At 40.2% G+C, this 22,118-nt stretch overlaps 1 protein-coding gene across 2 annotated transcripts in view; it reads left to right on the plus strand.

Moving 5' to 3' along the window:
* GABRA1 (gamma-aminobutyric acid type A receptor subunit alpha1) overlaps nucleotides 1-22,118 on the plus strand; it is a 44,930-nt gene that overhangs the window by 10,250 nt on the left and 12,562 nt on the right. For both annotated transcript variants that reach the window (XM_063120551.1, XM_063120552.1), the window contains exons 4-8: nucleotides 7,418-7,485; nucleotides 10,642-10,862; nucleotides 13,154-13,236; nucleotides 15,733-15,876; nucleotides 21,859-22,011. In XM_063120551.1, the coding sequence (XP_062976621.1) occupies nucleotides 7,418-7,485; nucleotides 10,642-10,862; nucleotides 13,154-13,236; nucleotides 15,733-15,876; nucleotides 21,859-22,011 (669 nt within the window). The remainder of the gene's footprint in view (nucleotides 1-7,417; nucleotides 7,486-10,641; nucleotides 10,863-13,153; nucleotides 13,237-15,732; nucleotides 15,877-21,858; nucleotides 22,012-22,118) is intronic.

Here is a 22,118-nt window from a genome sequence, read left to right on the forward strand (position 1 = left end):
CAGTGTGCTAACATGGCACTTAAATGACCCTTCTTTAATAATAGAGAAAACACAACAATAAATGTTTCCTTCTAAAATGGCTTGTCAATAGATTCAGTGGAATGCTGAGGATTTATTTCACCATGCTATAAGCTATCTACATAGCAGGGATTCATCAATCAATTATAGTTGCTTCAAACTGTAAGAATACATAGACCTTTCCCCTGCATTGGATTGGGTACAGATTAGGCCTTGAAGAGAAGTTATGACATCATTATCGTATGCACAGGGCCTGGAAACTTCTGCAGCTCCACAGACTTGTCCCATTACCAAAGTGCTAATTTGGGCTAGCTTCCAGTTGTGCCCATAGGCACTAGCTCCCCATTGAATGGCCGTTCATTTCCACTAGTAATGCAGCAGCATTGGATACTGTCCATTCTCTCTCTCTCTCTCTCTCTCTCTCTCTCTCTCTCTCTCTCTCTCTCTCTCTCTCTCTGACTAGCATGAGAAGGAGATTATTAGTTTGACTGCTGATGTGTGTGCAAGGCTTTGTAGAGTTCTCAATGGGCCAATTTGCACTACACGACAGCCTATCATGGGTTAATAAACCGTGGAGGAGCTGTGGCACATGACAGCCACCATTATGAATATGAAACCCCCAACTGGCAGGGGTTATTTGGGGGATAAACAACAAGGGTTGTTTAGCCATCAAAGCCCTGCCAGCCAGGTTCACATGATGCGACAAGCCCTGACAAGCCCTGGTAATGGGTTGCATATTCATAATGGCAGTTCCTTGAGGGTTCATTAACCTATGATGGGGTTCCATGTTGTGTAAATCAGATCAATGCATAGATCTGTAAATGTATAAGTTTTGGAGGAGGCATTCCTATCAGCTGTGGGGAAATCTACACAGTGAAGAAGTTCTGACCCTTGATCAAATTCAAATTCTGCATCCAATTTTCACATTGAAGTGGCTGTAAGCTATACATTCTTGTTCAAGAAGAATACAGCAGCTAGATCCAAGAATGATATTAGGGAAACAACTGTTTTGTAATTATTGTAGGGGGTATTTTGTCTTATTTATTTATTTACTGCATTTTTATACCGCCTAATAGCCAAAGCTCCCTAGGCGGTTCACTTTAATTAAAGAATGTATTTGAAAATTAAAATGAACTCTATCCATCTCTATGGTATTATATCTCCTTAAACACCCTCCCTCCCAATAGAAAACCTGAGCAAGCTCACGTAAACATTGAGGAGAGAAAATAAATATAAGATTTGTTGGTAAGACCAACTAACTGTTATACATCTGTTTCATGACTAAACAAAGGATAGTGATGCTTAGTGAAATTCAGATTAGTAGCATAACAAGAATTATTTCATTTCGAGTAATTAATTGTACATCAAGTAGAGATGGTGAGGGCATTTTCCTAGAGTAGAGCTAGGATCTATATCAAGTGCGATGTCAATCAGTGTTAGTACAAGTGATGTCATTATCATAGAAGCATAGAAGAGTAGAGTTGGAAGGGGCCTATAAGGCCATCGAGTCCAAACCCCTGCTCAATGCAGGAATCTATCTTAAAGCATCCCTGACAGATGGCTGTCCAGCTACATCTTGAAGGCCTCTAGTGTGGGAGAGCCCACAACCTCTCTAGGTCATTGGTTCCATTGTTGTACTGCTCTAACAGTCAGGACATTTTTCCTGATGTCCAGCCGGAATCTTGAGCCCATTATTCTGTGTCCTGCACTCTGGCCCTCCCATGTGTGACAACCTTTCATGGTTGTGATTTCTCCTTCCAGCATGGGTACATTAAAACCATCAGAGAAATATTCATAGATGCAGTCAGACTATCCAGAAACTTCATATTTTGTAATATCTTTCAGCCATGCTTGCAATATGTAAATCATTGTTTTATGTCACAGTACCAGCAATACTAAGGACACCTACATCTAAGTAAGCTAATGCCGTGAATCTTCATATCAGGCTGCAGTTTTCATCACCAAGAAAACATTTGGCTCACAATCCAGCACAGACCTTAAGCACTCTTAGGGCACAATCTTATGCATGTTCAAACGGGGAGGGGTACGGGGAACACCCTACTACTCCCACAATGGCCCAGACAGCATGTTGGGACTTTTTTTCTATCTGAACCTGTAGGAGATTGCATTCTTAAGCCCATATATTTCACTGTCTCCCTCTTCGTGTTTATTCAGACAAAAATTAAGAATGCTCCATTTTACCCAAGGATAGTAGCATACATATTTACACCTTAGCTTGTTTGTTTCTTTTTAATGGCTCATGTTGGACATCATCTCATATACCCCTACATTCAACTGCAGCAGCACTATTCTACTACCTAAGTGGCATTATATGGAAATCTCTTTTGTAAAAATAATAAATTACATTTTCTTGATTCATGGGGTGGGGTGATGGGATGCAGGGAGGACTGGGGAAAATGTAGTTGCTAATTATTTTAAAAGACTATGTTCCAGTTGCTTGCTGTGTACCATAGGGATAAGTAGGTACATTGTAACTCACTGCAGCATTGCAGAACTTTAGGTGTGTCTTTTGAAAGTGCTGTTTTCCAGTACCTTTACATGAAGGAAAGACTGGTGTCAAGGATAGGCATGGTTGGGCAGCTCCTGAGGGCCCACACCCCAGCAGCGGACAACTGACAAGAGCCTCCTGGACCTGCTCCTCCTCTTCACTGTTGCAACCTGTTTGTTCACCTGCCTCTTGCTCTGACCCAGACAACGGTGGCGGTGAGAAGGAGGAGCAGGAGATGCCACTGCCTAATTGCTCACTGGTTCTCTGCCTATCAAGCAAGCAAGTGGGAATGTGGCTTCAGGGAAAACTAGCTCTGGAGTCCAGAAAGTAAACCCAAAGTTTGCAACAATAAGATCCCTTCACCAGAAGTATCTGTGAGGTGAGATGTGTTTTAACAGAAATCATATTTACCCAGTAGGACCTTCTGTTTTGAAAGACCATAGATATATCCTAGTTGTGAAAATAATAATAATAATAATAATAATAATAATAATAATGCAAATGAAATCAGGCATACTTTTTTTGGCATTTATGGGTAGTCTACATTACTAAGATAAATCTTTCAATAACTCGCCAGTTGTCGAATGTATGAGACAAATCTTCCAAAATTCTCTGAACCGCACATTGGAAAGGTAGGGTACATGTGCGATGGGGGGGGGGGGGAGGACCTGTCAAAGGTAGACTCATTTCTGAACTATGCAGGATCCTAAGTTGCACCATATAAATAATTTTTATGGAAATATTGGGTTGGATCCAGATACAGTCATACTTAGAGTAGACACAATGAAATCAGTTAAAGGCTCATTGATTTCAATGGAATTAATCTATGTTTTGATCTAACCCATTGTCATCACATTTTGTAGTCCAAAAGAACACAGTTCCCTCTAGATCTTAAATGTAAATCTACAATATGATAAGCAAAAGTAAAATAAAAGATAGTTGCCTTTCATTGTGAATTGATGCCCAAACTCTGTGAGTCAGTTGCTGTAAAGCTCTGTCCTGTGTAAAAATGGCTCATTATTTTTGGAGCATCTAACAAAGCACAGCTGAATCATCTAATTGCAAAAGTGGTAAACAAGCAAGTTTTTTTTGTTTTTGTCTTTTTGAGAATCCCAGATTCATCAAAGGGCACCTCCTTTATTAGTGCGCAGGAACATTTTTTTTTTAAAAAAATCAACAGATAAATTTGGTTATTCATGCAGTAGGAGGGGAAAAAAAGAACGCCATGTAACCCAAGTAATGATAGTCAAATGATGCAATTTGTGACCAGGGGGATGTCCGTATAAAGTTCTGGTATAGTGCCATCAAAAATGCTTAATTCCTCTTAAACACCAAGCGGTATAGTGCAATTTAAGAAATTGGTTTTCAAAAAATCAGTTGAGATTATAAATCATGGCTGGGCCAAACAGAACCACAACTTGGTTTGGAACTAAGGATGCTTTTCAGATAAGACTTTTATTGTGCAATTCCTCTACCTTATTGACGGAAACTTGTTAGGGCTGTATGTGTGTACAGAAGTCGTCATCTTCCACTCATAACCCTCCTGTGTTTTCCTACCGCTTAGCAACTGTGGCCTTTTCTTTGTTTCTTTAAATGACTTTACATAATCTATTTCCATTGTTTGATTAAGCATAAGAGTGCAATTTCATTTTTTAAAAATAATAATAATGAGGAAATGGTCGAATACAAGGAATAAAGTCATTAAAGGAAGTGGGTCAGGTGGAGAAAACTGTTTCAGGAAACGATAAACAGAAGTTTCTATGATGTTGCAGGAGCTTCTTTAAACCACATCTAGCGGGAGGCCTTGGCTGACTGAAGTCTGCAATTCTAAGCATGATTTCCAAGGAAATTGGACTTATTTTTGAGTAAATATACCAAAGACATAGCTGTAAGGTGGTCGCTAATGCCCGATCATTTTTGCCTTTGCCATGGAGATGGAGTATTGGGAGATTGGGCTCAAGTTACAGGAAGCCAGATTCCGGCTGGACATCAGGAAAAACTTCCTCACTGTTAGAGCAGTATGACAATGGAACCAGTTACCTAGGGAGTTGTGGGCTCTCCCACACTAGAGGCCTTCAAAAGGCAGCTGGACAACCATCTGTCAGGGATGCTTTAGGGTGGATTCCTGCACTTAGCAGGGGGTTGGACTCGATGGCCTTATATGCCTCTTCCAACTCTACTATTCTATGATTCTATGATTGCAATTGAGATAAAGCACTATTTGAGGAGCAGAGTGGAAGCACAATTTCAGTTCTACTTCCAACACATTGTTCAAGACCTATGCTTCAAATGCACGAAGGGCTCTAATATGAAAGCACCCTGGGCACAGAAAACACGGCCAGTCTAGACCCGACTACATTCTCCCCATATCTACTTTTTCTTCAGAGGGATGTTGCTTTTGTATAGCAATCTGAAAGGGGCATAGCCAAAATACTGATTCACAACTTCAACAACAAATAAGAGAGCGGGTGAGGAGAACAACTGACCCATGTGGTTTGCTTTTCAGCCCTTGCCGTGCTAACTATATCACTGTAAACTTACACACCTTAGTTTTCATACTCAAAGGTTCTAGCATATTGATTCCCTATTAAATTCCTATCCTCTCTGGGATCAAATCCAGCTCTATTTTCAAACAATGGGCAGCTTTCCAAAGCCTTCAAAATGACCAAGCCTGAGCAGATTATGGATCCATTTTTCTTAGTTTCAGTGTTCAGAACAAAATATGTGCCATGTTCATATTGTTTTCACTAGACGTAAGGAAACACGGTGTTGTTACCACATCTTAAAAAAGCAACGGCAAATAAGTAGTAATAACAAGAAACATTGTCAGGGCTGGTTTGAGGCCCAAGTGTATGGTTATACCCATGTTTCTGTAACTAAATCCAAAGAACCTGTTTTTCCAGAGACTGGATCCAGCATCAATGTTCTGCCAGTGGGATGGTGCCACTTGCAGGATAGGACTTCATTCCCTTTTCATTCCCTTACAGCCCATCCCTCACTGCATGCTCTATCATTAATGGTCTCCTGTTTTGTGCTTGTTAATTGTGCGGGCTCCTCTCTGTTGTTGTGCTTCTACAAAACTCCCCCAGCAGGTCTCACAGCCCTCTGGAGCAGATTTGGAGGGGGACAACTGCAGTGGTATTCTTCTAGCAGCAGAACAAAGATGCTGGATCTAAGTCCAGGAAAAGCCACTTCATATGTCTTGTAAAAGGATTTGTAAAATTGTCATGTATTTTAAATGTTTAATGTTTTAATATTGTAATTTTTTAAAAAAAATTTTTTGTATGTTTCTTCTAGGTTTTAAAATGTATATGTTTTAAATTTTGTAAGGCCACCTTGAGGCCCAGTATTGGGCAAAAGGCAGGATACTACTACTACTACTACTACTACTACTACTACTAAGTCTGAATGTGTGTGTGTTTGTGGGGGGATTTGGAGCAGAGAAGTGGTGCTCAAGGAAAGCACTAAAACTCTCTCCCCTCCTTCCCATTTGTCCATTTCAATCCATCCCATCCCAAACCAGTTTTTATTTAAAGAGTGGCCGTCAGGGTTTGGATGTAGCCACGAGTGTATAGGTAGGCCCTCAGTTCACCTGGCAAAATGTAAATCTAATTACTGTGAGATCACAGCCTTCAATTCCAAAGCGTTTTGCTCAGCCATGAAATGAGGACTCATTTTTCAGGATGAACATTTCTTCCGGGAGTAACCTTACAGTCACAGTGCTTTGAGGTTAATTCTCATTTTGACCCTCTTTAGGATTAAACTCCAACCTAATTAGATGTCAGGACAATCCTTACCTTTCTTTATGGCAATTAATATTTTCATAAATAGATTTGATTAGGCCACATCCATTTTGCTGGATGGCTAATTAGGAAATTCCACTAGCCAAATGCTTTTTCAATATAATTTGTATGATTGTCAGTCCTATGAGCAACGAAAAATAGCACGCAGCAGTTATTTCATGACAATACAACTACAGCTGGAATACTATGATATCAATCTTTACTTCTTAAAAAAACACACAATGAATATTGCAGTTTTTGCTCTCATCATTGTTCAGTTTACCACATAGCATGTTGAATCATTGGGTTGAGTTCAGACCTAGTTATAGAGTAGATCAATAAGAGGGGTGTTAGTCATGACCATCCAAAGTCCTATAGGTTCCAATGGAATTACTCTAATTATGACTAAGTTTGGATCCGACAGATTGGTTGCTAGTGTCCCCAATGATGCACTGACTGACTCAAGGTGGTACCATTGCATATGTAGGTACCCACGGCTTTTAAAAGAGAGATGTGGGGCAAATAGTGTAGGAACACCAGCAGCATTTGCCCTTTTAGGAGACTTCATGCTAAATCACCAAACTGAGCTTTGAACTTGGGGGATTTTAAAGAGCAGTTTGAGGGCATTGTGGGCTCCTTCTGAGAAAGAAGGCTGAGAAGAAAAAATGTAGGTACATCCACACAGAAGGTTTTCAGGTCTGGGCCTGAATTAGCAAGACCATGTTGTGGACCAGTTTTGAACATAGGAAATTGCCTTCTCGGGTGACCATATGAAAAGGAGGATGGGGCTCTTGTATCTTTAACAGTTGTATAGAAAAGGGAATTTTAGCAGGTGTCCTTTGAATGCATGCAGCACCTGGTGAAATTCCCTCTTCATTACAACAGTTAAAGCTGCAGGAGCCCTGCCCTGTTTTGTATCTGACAGAGGTCTTGCTCAGCCCACTTTGGAGATACTGGAGGTTGAACCTGAGATTTTCTGCATGGGAGCTATAGCCCCTCCTCTAATTTTAGAGCATCTAATTAAAGTCAATGCATTCTCTATTTTGGTGGTTGGTTCTAATGAAAGTTATTGATATGCACTCATTCTTCTAATTTCCTGCTTCATTAGAACGTGTAACTGAAGTGAAGACTGACATCTTCGTTACCAGTTTCGGGCCAGTTTCAGACCATGATATGGTAAGTGCCACCCTATCTTCTTTCATTTTCTTAAAATTTCTTAGCCTTCAGGAAGGGTGTAGTCTGGATATTTGCACTAACTTATCACCACTTAGACTTCTGCCCAACCTCCTTTCTACATCTATAGCATACTTTTACATTGACTGTATTTAAGGACACTTATCTGAGGAGACTTATTTAAGGGCACTTAGGGTGCAATAAGATGCATGTGTAGATGGGGATGGTGGGGAGGCCTACACCTCCCAGCATGTCCCAGTCAGCCATGCTGGCTAGGGCATACTGGGAGTTGTAGGGCTTTTTTTCTGTCTAAACATGTAGGATTGTGTCTTTAAGTGGACACCTTGAATATCCCACCCACCCCAATTAGACAATTCAATTCATTTGAAACGTTTTGAATATTTGGCTTGCTTAGTACCAGTTTTTCTGACATACAGAATTGATCATCTGACTACGCACCCATACCTCATTTCAAGGATTGTTCTTCCACTTATTCGATTTGTATCTGTATTTCTAGCAAGTGTTTTGTAAGGCTGAGCTTAAGTTCAGGTCTTTACATGTTTGGTCATCCAGATTGTTACATGAAGACTCAAAGTAAATCTAAAACCCTGCAATGCATCTGAAAAAGATTCTATTTACATTTTGGACTGCAGCAACTTGTATTAAGCCACAAAGTATGATATATATATGTATATCTCCCAAACAAACTTTCCTAAATGCTGAGTATTGATGAGTAAACATACCATTATTTGACATTATTAGTAATAATAATTTAAAAAGGATTTAAAAGGACCTGATAAAGTTTGTAAGATTGTTTCTTCATACCTTTTGTTCCATGAGTGTACATTTTCTAAGTAGATGTAGGGGTATGTGTGAACTTGATGTAGGTGTGTGTGTGTTTGCTATATATAGTTAATAATGATGTATATGTAATGCATATATGTCCTGAATAAGATGTACCAGTTGCAAAGCCATTTTCTTTTGGGAGCTGCAAATACCATTACAGAACTATTTCTTGAATACTCCCTTCAAGAACCTTGAAATATATGGAGCATCTATACAGTTAGAGGACTTTGGGGGCTCAAGCTCTGTTCTGTTTATGATTTGTGCGTGCGTGTTGCAAAACTGTTTGAAGAATTCTCTATTGCTTTTCTCCAAAGCATCACTTTATCAAAAAAAAATCACTCCTCTCCCTCCCTGCCCACCTTTCCATATGCTGATATTGTTATTATCAATGTGTGTAGGAGATCGTAATTGTATCCATGGCTCTCTCCCCTTGGCACACCCAATTTACAATTTTCAACATCATGCCAAAACCAATCTGCATAGACCGTAATTCATGTAGGGTAGATTTGTGTGATCTATACACTTTTGCGGTGTATAAGTCATTCAATTCTATCCATTGCATGTCAGGGTCTAGGCCTATGCAATGTGATGCCCAGTTTGTCATCCTCTGAGAGGGTAGGTCGGAACATGTGTTGACGATAATTTCTTGTGCACAGGGCTTCTTGCTCTCTTTAATGGTGTTCTGTAGTAGTCAAGATTGTCTCAATTCAGAAAAGTTGTCTCATATAATGCAATGGATACATTGCAGCTGATGTTGATTCTATGGCTCCCCCTCTTTAGAATCAAGTCATTATTATAGCCCAGCATTATTTATTTATTTATTTATTACATTTCTATACCCCCCAATAGCCGGAGCTCTCTGGGCAGTTCATAAAAATTAAAACCATTCAAAGTATAAAACAACAGTATAAAACCATAATATAAAATACAATAGAAAAGCTCAACCAGATAAAAACAGCAGCAATGCAAAATTACAAATTTAAAACACCAAGTTAACATTTATTTCTAGACTGTTAAAATGCTGGGAGAATAAAAAGGTCTTCTTATTATAGCATTTCTGCCTAGTATCTCATTCTTTAAAACTAGTTAGGAAAACAGTTGAATTTCCATGAACAGATCTGAAACCTGAAAGTGCCTTGAAGTACTTGAAATCACTGGCACATTTGAATTGTTGGTATACAGGTGATAAGAACCTTTTGGTCTACTTAGGGCCAAAAATCCATACCTTACAGCCAAAACATTTTTCATTTTTACTTTAGAGTAGGCACAGAGGACCTGATCATGACTCTAGCACAGAGAAAGGGGTTATTTAAGATCTGGATCAGCCCCCTACACCTACTCTAGAGTATAAATAAAAAAGACATAGCAGCTAGATACGGATTTTAAGGAATGGCCAGTGTCCAATGTTAGTGCTATTTAAAGATGACCCATTTAAATGAATAGATCTTAAGTTAGACTAACACTGGAGATAATATATTATTTGTTTTGCCCCCAGCTTGGGGGCCAGTTGAATGAAGAAGAAAATTAGTCTCTCTGTCTAAACTACTAGTTTTATTTACCCCATGCACCTGTTTGTTTGAGGCCTTTTGAATCGAGGAAATTCACTTAAATTATTGTGTACAAGCATGTGGCACCAGTTCTACAATTGAAACAAAGCAGGCTTGACGCTTTAAATCACCTGGATGGGAGTGCAAGTTGCTCTGACCAACTTGGAGAAATAGTGAGGGTTATAAAATTTAAATTAATAAAATACATCTAATATCTAATATAAATTAATAAAATACATCTAATATCTAATGTATTAATAAAATACATCTAATATCTTTGATTAACTCTTTTGGCATCTCATTGTGATAGGGAGAACACATCCTGTGAAGACAGAACAAACCACTGCTGTGGTTACAGTTGGATATTGGGGGTTTGATACTGGACTTTTGCAAGGAAAAAAGCTTGCTGTTGTTTGATAGTCTGTATGGGCTGAGAGTGAGAGATTACTGGATGTGTAATATCCTTCCAGAGTCAATTTTGGGTTTCAGACTTTAAAAGCATTTTTGGAAGAGAGCAGGATATTAAAAAAGAGTTCTGTGTCTTTCCCACAATTTCCGATAGAGGTGTTGTCTTCGTTCCACAATTCATTTCTTGACATGTACAGTTGCTCACCACCACCACTAGGCTGGCCCCTTAGACATTGTGAACGAAATGCATCACTAAAAAAAGAATTTTAAGCTCAGCGTTGCTCTTGAATCCTGTTCACCGCCAATGTTCCAATTGCCAAATGAACTACATTCAAACCTCCCCATTGTCTAATTTTAGGAATACACAATAGACGTATTTTTCCGGCAAAGCTGGAGGGATGAAAGACTGAAGTTCAAAGGACCCATGCAAGTCCTCCGACTTAATAATTTAATGGCCAGCAAAATATGGACCCCTGATACCTTTTTCCACAATGGAAAGAAATCAGTAGCTCACAACATGACTATGCCTAACAAACTCTTGCGGATTACAGAAGATGGGACACTGCTCTATACAATGAGGTGAGCATCGCAGCACGGCACCCTCTCATTTATGAAAAAATACTGCATAAATTATAATGTTTATGAACTATTTCCATTCTTTTTTTTTTTGTCTTTTAAAGATTTATATTTGAATTTAGGTACTGCAATGATGTGTACATCGTAAAAAAGATAAATTGAAAGTAGCTGTTTTCAGTGTCAATTTTTCTTCGCTCTTTTTTTTTTTTTTTGGCTTATCTTTTCACTTTCTGACCTCTAAGCTTACTTAGTTCCACTGAATTTTTGAGAATACACGAAAGCCTTCATATTTCACTTTTAGCAGGCTTGGGGGGATTAGGCTTTCACAAGCCAGTGTTAGAGATGAACTGTAGATGCTGTGGCATGAGCAGTCATGCCACAGCATCTACAGTAGCATCCCATGCATGACAAGTATGCTTTGTCTCATTAGGCATACACAGATTGCTATTTAGAGGGACAGAATGGGATTCTCTGGTGCTCCTTTTACAAGATCCAGTGCAAATAAATGACTCATTGGATGGAGCATATTTGGGTGGGTGAGCATTCCTGGCGTGCTTGGCAGACCCCCAATAAAAGCCCTTGTTCTGGAGCAGGAAAAAAGGAAGAGCAATTGTCTACATCTCTGCAAGGCTCGGATCCAAGTATGAGGATAGCTTTTTACAAAATGGTTGGGATCTTTCCTGCAGAACAGCATGATGGGGCAGTCACTGTATTGGACTAGCATAGGGGAGACCCAGGTTCCAATCTCCATACAGACAAGTGTGACCAGTTACTAACTCACTAACTCCCAACTAAGCTACCTCACAGGGTTGTTTAATTTTTATTATGTATTTATTTATTAACATATACTGCCTTATCTGCTAAAACGCCATCCAGGCAGTGCACAAACAATAACACACTGCAAAAATAAAAACATTAATATATATATAAAAAATAATCTACATACCTAAATGGAAAAGATGCATCTTTGCACCCTTTCTAAAGGCCGAGAGAGTAGGGGCAGTTGTCCTTCTTGAGGGAGTGCATTCCATAGTTTGGGGGCAACACAAGAGAAAGCCCTTTCACGTGTCCATGACAAATGGACTTCTGAGTGTAATGACATCCTTCAGAAGGCAGCTCCGGCAGATCTTAATACTCATGGAGATTCATAGTGAGGCAGGTGGGTCTTTAGATAGACAGGTCCTAGGACATTTAGAGCCTTCATGGTTAAGACAACACTTTGAATTATGCAGGGAAAGCAACTGGCAATCAGTGCAGGTCTTTCAGGACAGGTGTAATATGGTCTCAATAGCATGAACCAGTTAGCAACCTATCGCTGCCACATTTTGCACCATTTGATGCTTCCAGACACTCTTCAGGGTAGCCCCTGGTAGAGTGCATTGCAATAGTCTAAATGTGATGTAACCAAGGCATGGATAACTGTTGCCAGATGCCTCAATAAGGATCGCAACTGGCGCACCAAGCATAATTGTGCATAATCTCCTTGCCACCACCATTACCTGAAGGTCCAGGATCAGTGTAAGGTCAAGGAGCACTCCTAAATGATGGACCTGATCCTTGTTATGAAAATAAAATGGGAGATGGGTGGGGTATCATCCTAATCATCTTAGAGAAAGGATGGGAATATAAATGTAAACAACATATTTCTGACTCTACAAAGATGTGTGCATTCTTCCATTTTTGTGCTCTGAATATAGCAGTCAGAAGCAGCACTGAGTAATTTGTTACTGGCAAAAACTGAAAGTAATGACTGTTGAATAAATGGGAAAAACATGTAAGAGCTCTAGCAGAAATCTAGTTCCTCTAATATATTCTAGAATTACACCTTGGCATGCCTTTGTTCCAGAGTAGTCCTATTGAAGTGAACATTGGAGTAAGTGTGTTACATACATGCCTTTTATGAAAAAGAATTGCTGGGTTTTGAGTTTTATTGGTTTATTATTCTGAATTTCTATCCTGCCATTCTAGTTCCAAAATTTAACCCTTTAATTAATGCATGTTACAGAGAAATGTAAAACTACAAGGCATACTAACAGGTAAACAGGGAATATTATTGGTACGGATAAAGGCACTTGCAAGGTGATACTGGAAGGGTGAGCAAAGACAGAGAGAGAGAGAAGAAAAAGGGCTTTTAAGACAAGTGAGCAAAAATATTTCTGAGTAAGCTTGTGCAAATGATCATTTGATATAGTACATTAACCAAACTGCAATGGAACGCATGCCTTTTGTAATACTTTGAGTTAAAGCCACTTTTTGCTCCTAAAATTGTTCTATTGCTTATGACTCCCTTGTAGACTCACAGTGAGAGCAGAATGTCCAATGCATTTAGAAGACTTCCCCATGGATGCACATGCCTGCCCATTGAAATTTGGAAGCTGTAAGTTGACTTTAACAATCATTTCTCCCCCAATCCCGCCCTCTCCTTTCCACAGCCCACTTAACAGTCAGAACAGGATAACTAAGAGCCTGGGATTGTATATGTATGCACACTATTTTCCAATCTCTGCAGTTTTATTTTTTAAATGAAGATTTTCTACATGAATAAATGTAATCCAATATCTGGCACAGGCATTAGCCAAAGAGGGAAATGGCTCCACTCCAGACATGTGGAGAATGCTGTGATATCACAGCATATAGAGGCTTCCCGTTTCTGCTTGACTGCAGCTATATTTTATCAGGGAAAGAGCAACCTCAGTCGTACAAACAAAGAATGTATAGATTGACTCTGGTGACGATATATTACTTCAAGCATTTTTGATGAAACACCCATTATTTCTTGGTGTTTATTTATTTATTTATTTATTACACTTATATACCGCCCCCATAGCCAGAGCTCTCTGGGCGGTTTATAGCTGCATTTAGAAATATTCAGTGATGAACAGGATTTCTTAAAAGGTCAAAATGAATGCACTCTTTGGGTCATTTTGTGTTTTTGCGGGGTGGGGGAATGAAAGTAGGCAATCAGTCCACTGTGAGTCTTTCTATATTCCCATGGAACAGAAGGGTGTTTGTACACAACACCTGTGTATTTTGGTTGGACTTTCACTGGAAGACTTCTGAGCTGACTCCCTAAAATGAAAACTGGAATTATAAATGAATGCTTGGATCCCCAAAATACCAAAAGGGGCTGGTTAAACGTAAACAGGAAAGAGTCTGCTTAATCCAGGACACCAATGTAATGATGACCAAGCATCAGCATTTGTTCCAGTTGAGGTTCCCATGCTGACATTGTCGAAAGATCTATTGAGCGATGCAGGGTTCTTCCCAAAGCTTGCCAAAGGATCATCCTTAGTGTTTATTCTTTCATGCTTCTACACAGGCTAGTCTGAAAATATGTGTGCAGGGCTTCAAGTGGATGGAGCGTGTGGACTGAGGGAGACCATCAGGAGATATGCCTTTGGCTCACATTCCTTCTCCAGATACTGGCTTCTCATCTTGGGGGATGCTGGGGGATTACTCGAGTTCTGAGCTGCAGCCGCTCACTTGGGAGAAAAGTCATAATTTGTACCAGATGCTGCACCTACATATCAATAATTTCTCATCTGAAAGGTGTTTGTGAGTGATTACAACACCAACAATCTCCTGCCATTAGAAGATGTTGGCATCTAGGAAAGGGTTCTGGCTTCAAAGCTGACCTCCTTCAGTGCTGGTGCACTCTCTCTCTTTATGCCAACAGCTTTTCTATATTGGGATGCCAGGATGATCATGGAAGAGAATGCAAGTTATCCTGTCAATGGCAACTACTTTTCCCAATAGAAATGGGATATTTGTTAGTTTAAAAGTCAGCATGCTAAATCCATAGTGTCCCCTTATAGGATATTAAAGTAGAATGACTTGCTATGAACGAAAGAAAACAACAGCTCTTGGATGCATGCCAAACAGCTCTTCTATTATTATTATTATTATTATTATTATTATTATTATTATTATTATTTACATAGCACCATCAATGGGCCTACCATCCGAGCAGTTTCAGGGCTCGGAATCTAAAAGCTGCAGCTGCTCGAAACAGGCTGATCTGGCTCTTCTTTGAAGTGGCATGAACCATCCTAGAGGGTCAGAGATGGTAGACAGGAGGCAAAGTACCTATGGTAGACTTCCATAACCTGGTGCACCCCAGAGGTTTTGGACATCAACTCCCATCAACCCCAGCTAGCATGGCCAGTGGTCAGGAATGCTGGGGGTTGTACTTCAAAACACTTGGAGGACACCAGGTTGGGGAAGGTTTATAGGTTCAAGGTTTATGGACATTCAAGCAATAATCACCAGTGGCATAACTTGGGACAACCCCATAGGTTGTTTAAGCCATGGATAATTATGAACAACTAGGAATGAGTGACCATGCTGGTTCCACCTGCCTGCTCCCACTGTGATAAACAATCCAGGGACACTCCAACCCTGGGATGTTTACTGTGAGTTATGAACCTGGAACTCTGGGTTGTGGAGGCATGAACAACTTGGTTTGAACCCATGCTTGACAACATGCAAACCGAATCATTGTGGCCAGTGCTTTCAAGCCACCGATCAGACAAAAAAAAAGGGGGGGGCAGAAATCCTCATTTCTGCAATTTGGGTTGATACCAATGCTGGTCTTCACAAATTTCAGTGAATTCAGAAGGTTCTTAAAATATTTGAATATCTAATGCCTATCAGTGTTTCTGCCATTCCGTGGGGTACAGTTAGATCACTGTAAAAAACCACACGTATTAATATTGGTATATACAGTTCTTACACTGTGTTCATTGCATTGTTGTTGCTGAAAGTACCAAAGAAAATGATCATCTTATTGGAAAGTGGGACAGACAAGCAAATGAAATGGCCAATTATTATTTTTAACTACTTTTTGGAAATGACATCTTTTCCCCCCATTTAGATGCTTATACAAAATCGGAGGTAATGTATGAATGGACACGGGAACCTGCGCAGTCTGTTGTAGTAGCCGATGATGGTTCTCGACTGAACCAATATGATCTCATGGGACAAACTGTGGATTCTGGAATTGTGCAGTCCAGTACAGGTGGGTGATGAGCATGGTCTTTCTCTATAAAACTAACATAGTTTCAGAGTCAAAAATATAACTCTTCAATGGGATGTATGCATTTTAGGTTTAAAACATGTACACTGTGTCCTTAAGAAGTAGGATCAGATCACAAAACAACAAAACTGAAATTCTATAAAACTGTCAACGGCAACTACTTTTCCCAGTAGAAATGGGATGTTTGTTACTTTAAAAGTCAGCATGCTAAATCCATAAAACAACACCCACAAAACCAGGGAACAGCATTATATGAAATGTCTGGAGCAGGGATAGGCACCCTGGTGCCATCCAGGTGTTTTACACTACAACTCCCATAAGCCCCAGCCATCATGGTCAACAGTGATTACTGGAGTTAGAGGCCTTAGCTAGACCTAAGGTTTATCCCGGGATCGTCCCGGGGTCATCCCTGTTCATATAAATGACACACAGGATATCCTGGGAGCAGGCAGGGACGACCCCAGAACGATCCCGGGATAAACCTTAGGTCTAGCTAAGGCCAGAGTTTAGCATCTTGTGCATAGCAATTCACCTTTCCCTGATATAGCCATCAAACCTCTACTGAAATCTGGGCTGCAGTTAATCTTCACACATTTGCTAAAGGGTTGGTTAGCCTATCAGGAAGGAAGTTCCACAGTGTAGGCACCATTACTGAAAAGGCCCTGCCTCTTGTGCCAAACAACCTAGGTTCAGACAACTTCACTCTAAGCACTACCCCACCTTATGATTGTGGCATATGGGGAGTCTCATACAGAAAAAGGTGTTTCCGGAGATACTCTGGAACATCCCCCCTCCAGATTTAGTTTTTAAGGCCCAAGCCGCACTTCCAATTGTTCCTGGAAACTAATTTGCAATGAGATCAGTTCTTTCAGTGCTGGTGTATAAAGTTCCCTGTGACTTATTCTCTGAGACTCCTTTGGAGGTCTTACCTCCATCTGTGGTGTTATTTGTGGGAACATGTGATGTCTGTTGTCGCATCCATGCTGTGAGATGCATCTGGGAGATGCATCTCCTCCCGCTACCAATGTCTGCTGAAAGCCTTTTTGTTTGCTTGTTCTTGGAGGCATTACCCCAAACAGACTTATCCAAAAATTACCCAAATTTATTTTGCATGCTTCTACTAGGCAAAAGTACTTGGGGGATGGGTTGTGGGGAAGTGAACTGCAGGTGAGGGAGGGTCCGGTTCCCCTTACCCACACAATCCCTTACCCATACACTCCTCTCAGCCTCTATATATGATTAAGGTGGTTCTATGTTTAAGCACATGGAGCTTTCATTTTCAGTCACATCTAGTTTGGCCTTCCATTTTCTTCTTGAATCAATTTATTTATTTATTTATTTATTTATTTATTTATTACATCTCTATACTGCCCAATAGCCGGAGCTCTCTGGGCGGTTCACAAAAATTAATTTGGCTATGCAATGGCATCAGGGCAAATGAAACTCCATGCATCAACTTACTTTCGCGCTAAATACTTTCCGTTCTTGGTCTCCTCAAAATTGCTCATAGAGGGGGGCACTTTAAAAGTGCCTTGAGTTTCACTTCTAGAAAAGGGCAGGCTATAGTTGTTCAAAATAAAATCAGTAATAAATTGTTATGAGATATAACTGCCCTCAATTGGACTTGGAATGGGAGAAAATTTCATAGCCTGAAAGCTGCCCTTGAGAATACCTCCTCAGATACCCAGAACTTGGCGTACAGATGGTACTTGACAGGACAGCTTCTCCTACTGCTGAACAATGGTGTTCTCCACCAACTTCCTCCTTTATGCAAGCGTTCCTTGAACTAGTCAGCTGTACATCTAGATGGCACTTCTGATCTAGATGCACCGTCAGACCAAGCTCACAATAGTTTCTCTACGTCAACATCAAACATAGTTCATTCAGGTGCCAATGGGTGGGTGGAAGGAATACAAATGTATAAATTTTATTTATGTTGTGCTTCTACCAACGGCTTCTGTGAGTCACTGGACTTATTGGGCTTATTTATTTATTTGATGGTTTTTATGAGTCATCTACATTAAAATAAATTTCTATGTAAATACAACAGAGTATAAGATCTTGATTAAATACTGTATATTGTTACTGTATACAGAAGACATGATTTCCTACCTCAGAATGCTTGCTGGGAAAGGTAAGCTTTGAGTAGGTGCTGAAAACCCAGAAGGGTTTGTTCCTGCCTAATTTGTATTGGAAGGGAGTTCCAATGATAATTGAAAGCCCTATTCCAACCCATGATGAACTAGACTTTTGAAATCTTGGGCATTTCTCCTGATGATCACAGCAACTGAACAGGCAGAAAGGGAAGTCAGGTGATCTCTTATGTGGCATTCTGTGACCTGCCTGCTATGTTTACAATTGTTCAAACCCTAGGTTATCAAAGCAAACAAATTAGTTGATTTTGCCTGTATCTGGGACAAAAGGGGGCAAACCTTAAAAGCAAAACAAAATGGGAGAGGGGCATCAAGGAGAGCTCAATCCACAGCTTGGATTGAATGGTCAATAAACTAAACCAAATTACTCCCATATGGGAAGCAGCTATTGTATTACAGAGTTGAGTCTGTAGCCTTAGCTAGACCTAAGGATTTTCCCAGACAAATGGAGGGTTCGTCCCTGCCTGCTCCTGGGATCCTCTGTGTGTCATTTGGATGCACAGAGATGATCCTGGGATGATCCCGGGATATAGGCCTGGTCTAGCCGTGGCCTGTGGCTCCAGGCATGGTAATATATTTCACTCCCCTCCTGATTCACACTTTTCTATGTCAATCATGAACTAAATAAGCAGCTAAGAGAGTGCTAGCTGGATATAGCCTACCCGGCTGGCTGCATCTTCAGAAATTTGCAAACAAGCCGTTATTTCTATCCAAAGAAGCATGATTTGAGGGATCATTTACAGGTCCTCCTATTTGCTTTCCAAACAGAAACGGTTGTCTTAATGGAAAGAACATATTTAACATTCAAGTCACTATTCACAGCATTTTGTCAATGCTATCAAAAATGAGGCAGCTCAGGCAGAAAAAATAAGGAATTCCAATTTGCAAAGATATCAAAACAAAATTAACATAATGGTTTAAAAGACATTAATCACTGTTATTTATGATTAGTGCCAAGTTCTACATAAGATGTTTGCACAGACTAGTAAAACAAAAACAAAACAAAACTCTGGCAGTACTTTTATTAAGGAAGGTTGAAAAACAAAGATCAAATCCCTAACAACAACAACAATCTACCAACCATTCACAATGGAGTTTAAATCCTTTTGAAGGGCTTGGGAGGTTCTATCTCAAGCATATCTAAAGTACTGCAGAGAAGATATAGAAAATGAAAGAATAAGAGAAAACTAAGCTTGTAGAAAGTGAACTATAATACAAATTGAAAAGTGTGTGTGTGTGTGTGTGTGTATATATATGCATGCAAGCATGCATGTGTGTCTGCACATATACATAATCCTGATGGTAAAACCTGCAGAACAACCTTAGGAGGAAGGATGCAGCAAATGATCATGTTGCTTGCACATTTAAGACTCCATCTTTTAAATTGCAGATATGAAGAAGCAGAGCTGTGCTTAAGACCCAAGGCCCCAATTTTAAGAAATATTCTTGTGCAACTAACATTTTTTGGTGGTGGCGGCGGCTGGGTGTAGAGCTTGCTTAGAGAAACTTTAGGAGTATTGCACCTTGGCTAACCAGTACATTCACAGTGTATTCTGGTGTACATAAGAACATCTTCACAGTACTTTTGACCTTGTAACTTGTGTTCATAGTGTAGCTGTATAAGGAAAGGAAAGGAACCTCTCGTACAAGCACTGAGTCATTACTGACTCTTGGAGGGACGCCAGCTTTCGTTGACGTTTTCTTGGCAGGCCTTATAGCAGGGTGGTTTGTCGTTGCCTTCCCCGGCCATTATTAACTTTCCGCCAGCTAGCTGGGTACTCATTTTACCGACCTCGAGAGGATGAAAGGCTGAATCGACCCAAGCCGGCTGCCTGAAACCAGCTTCCGCTGGGATCGAACTCAGGCCGTGGAGAGAGTTTCGGCTGCAGAAACTGCTGCTTTACCGCTCTGTACCACACGAGGCTGTATAAGATGGTAAATTTTCCACCTAGGGAACGCCCATATAAATAATTCTTAGTTCATTGGGGCCAACATATCCATATGCTGTCTCTGTCTGTTGGATGATTGGGATTCCACCTGCCTGGCAAATGCAGTGGCAGAAGAGAAAACACCTTCAGGAGATGCTTCACCTCACTCTGCCTTTTCTGAGGGAAAGGTGCTCCATGCCTCTACAGGAAGGAGCATCCAACACTGCCCTCCATCTGGGCTTTCAAAATGGAAAGGATAGATGGAGTGAAGCCCACACTGTTGGGCACCGCTTCCCAAGGCACATGGAACACCTTCTGACAGTGGCACCCAATGCTCAACTCTCACCCAGTCCCGCCCCAGGGGAGGACTGTGTGTTGGGGTGGGAGGATGTACTGTGGGGACAGAGTGCCTTCAGGAAGTGGTACCCAATAATTCCCACCTATCCACCTTTCCTGCTCTAAAGCAGAATAGGTTCTTAGGGGGGAAAGTGGCTAGTGGAATCTGCTCATTCCACTTGCCATAGGGGAGTATACACTTGCTATGGTGAGTGTTGTGAGCCTATAGGTTGAATCATGTTTTTTAATACTCTTAGAAATAACCATCTAAGCCCAGGGACACCTCTTTTTTGCCCCGCATTTATTTTCTCTGCTGGCATTTATTTTGTTCCAGTCTGGTCAGTACTGAATGCAGTGCTGCATTATTAGACCCCAAAGGAATTTGATCTTTTCAAGATGTTAATTTTTCAGCTAATAGTCACAAATGATGAGTCTAAAAACGAGATGCTTGTTTAATTTCTGGAAAATGCCATTTCACACAAACCATTAAATAGTGATCAGACCCTACTGATGATTTTAAAGGAACACTTGCATTTTCTTTTTTAGATAAAAGCTGCACAAGGAATTTATAACTCATAGAGCAGGAAGAGACCAAAAGGACATTTGGGCAAATCAGCTCTTCTTAAACAAAGCCAGTCCATCTATGCTAAGCCCTTCCAAGGTTGTGACTACCAAGCTGAGTACAGTCTACCACTGTGTGTATATACGGCCACATACATCATGATGATCTTCCTTATTTTTGGAGTCCTGGGCAGATGGCAAATCAGTAGGCTTATTGTGCCTCTCATGAGTCGCCATACAGGGCAGATGTGCTGCATTCATCTTGGTGATTAACAAGTACTAGTGGCCTGATATATGCAAACCAAGGCATTGTATTCCATGAGCAGACACCAGATGCTATGCAGATGTTAGCTTCAAGGTCCCTTCCAACTCTAAAATTCAATGATTCTATGATAGGATGCTGGAGTAGCAAGTGGCTCTAGTTGATTCAAACAAATCACAGATTAAAGAAGAAGAGGAGATTCTGGGTTATTGGAAAAATCCATCCAAAAGGAATTTGTGGGTGTAAACTACTTGGTGTGATGTATCTAGAAGCTGATAAAACTGTAGACAATAAGGCTGTTTTTGTATGTATTTTATGTTTTTATGGTTTAAAATTTTGTATATTTCTTTTTAGTGTTCACTGTTTCTAACTTTTGTAAACTGCTCAGAGAGCTTCGGCTATGGGGCGGTATATAAATTTAATATATAAATAAGATGGTGGGGAACAAATCCTTACAGATCCAATGAAGTCCCAAATTATCCATCTTCCCTAAATACTAGGTTGCCTGCTTTAAAAATTCTATGAGTGGAACCCTTATTCCCCCCCCCCTTGATTTCCTTGGCAAGTTCTTGCAAAAACATAAATAATATTTTACAGAAAAAAGTATAATACTTTCTGAATGATTTCTGATGGAAGAATTTTAAGTATTTTATCGGATGCATTTATTTGCAAAAGTGTTTCACTGACATTTCATTTTGGGTTTCCCCCCATCCTTTGTACTCAGGAGAATATGTTGTGATGACTACACAGTTCCATTTGAAGAGGAAGATTGGTTACTTTGTCATCCAAACATACCTGCCATGCATTATGACAGTGATTCTGTCCCAGGTCTCTTTTTGGCTCAACAGAGAATCTGTCCCAGCAAGAACTGTGTTTGGTAAGTGTCTTAAATTAGTAGACTCATTTAAAATTACTGTAAGCGTTCAGTTACATGATATGGTGACTGTAGGTGAGGAGCCTATTTCAATAAACCGGGGCTTTGGT

Source organism: Elgaria multicarinata, chromosome 3 (assembly GCF_023053635.1).
Source record: "Elgaria multicarinata webbii isolate HBS135686 ecotype San Diego chromosome 3, rElgMul1.1.pri, whole genome shotgun sequence".
Lineage (NCBI taxonomy): Eukaryota > Metazoa > Chordata > Lepidosauria > Squamata > Anguidae > Elgaria > Elgaria multicarinata.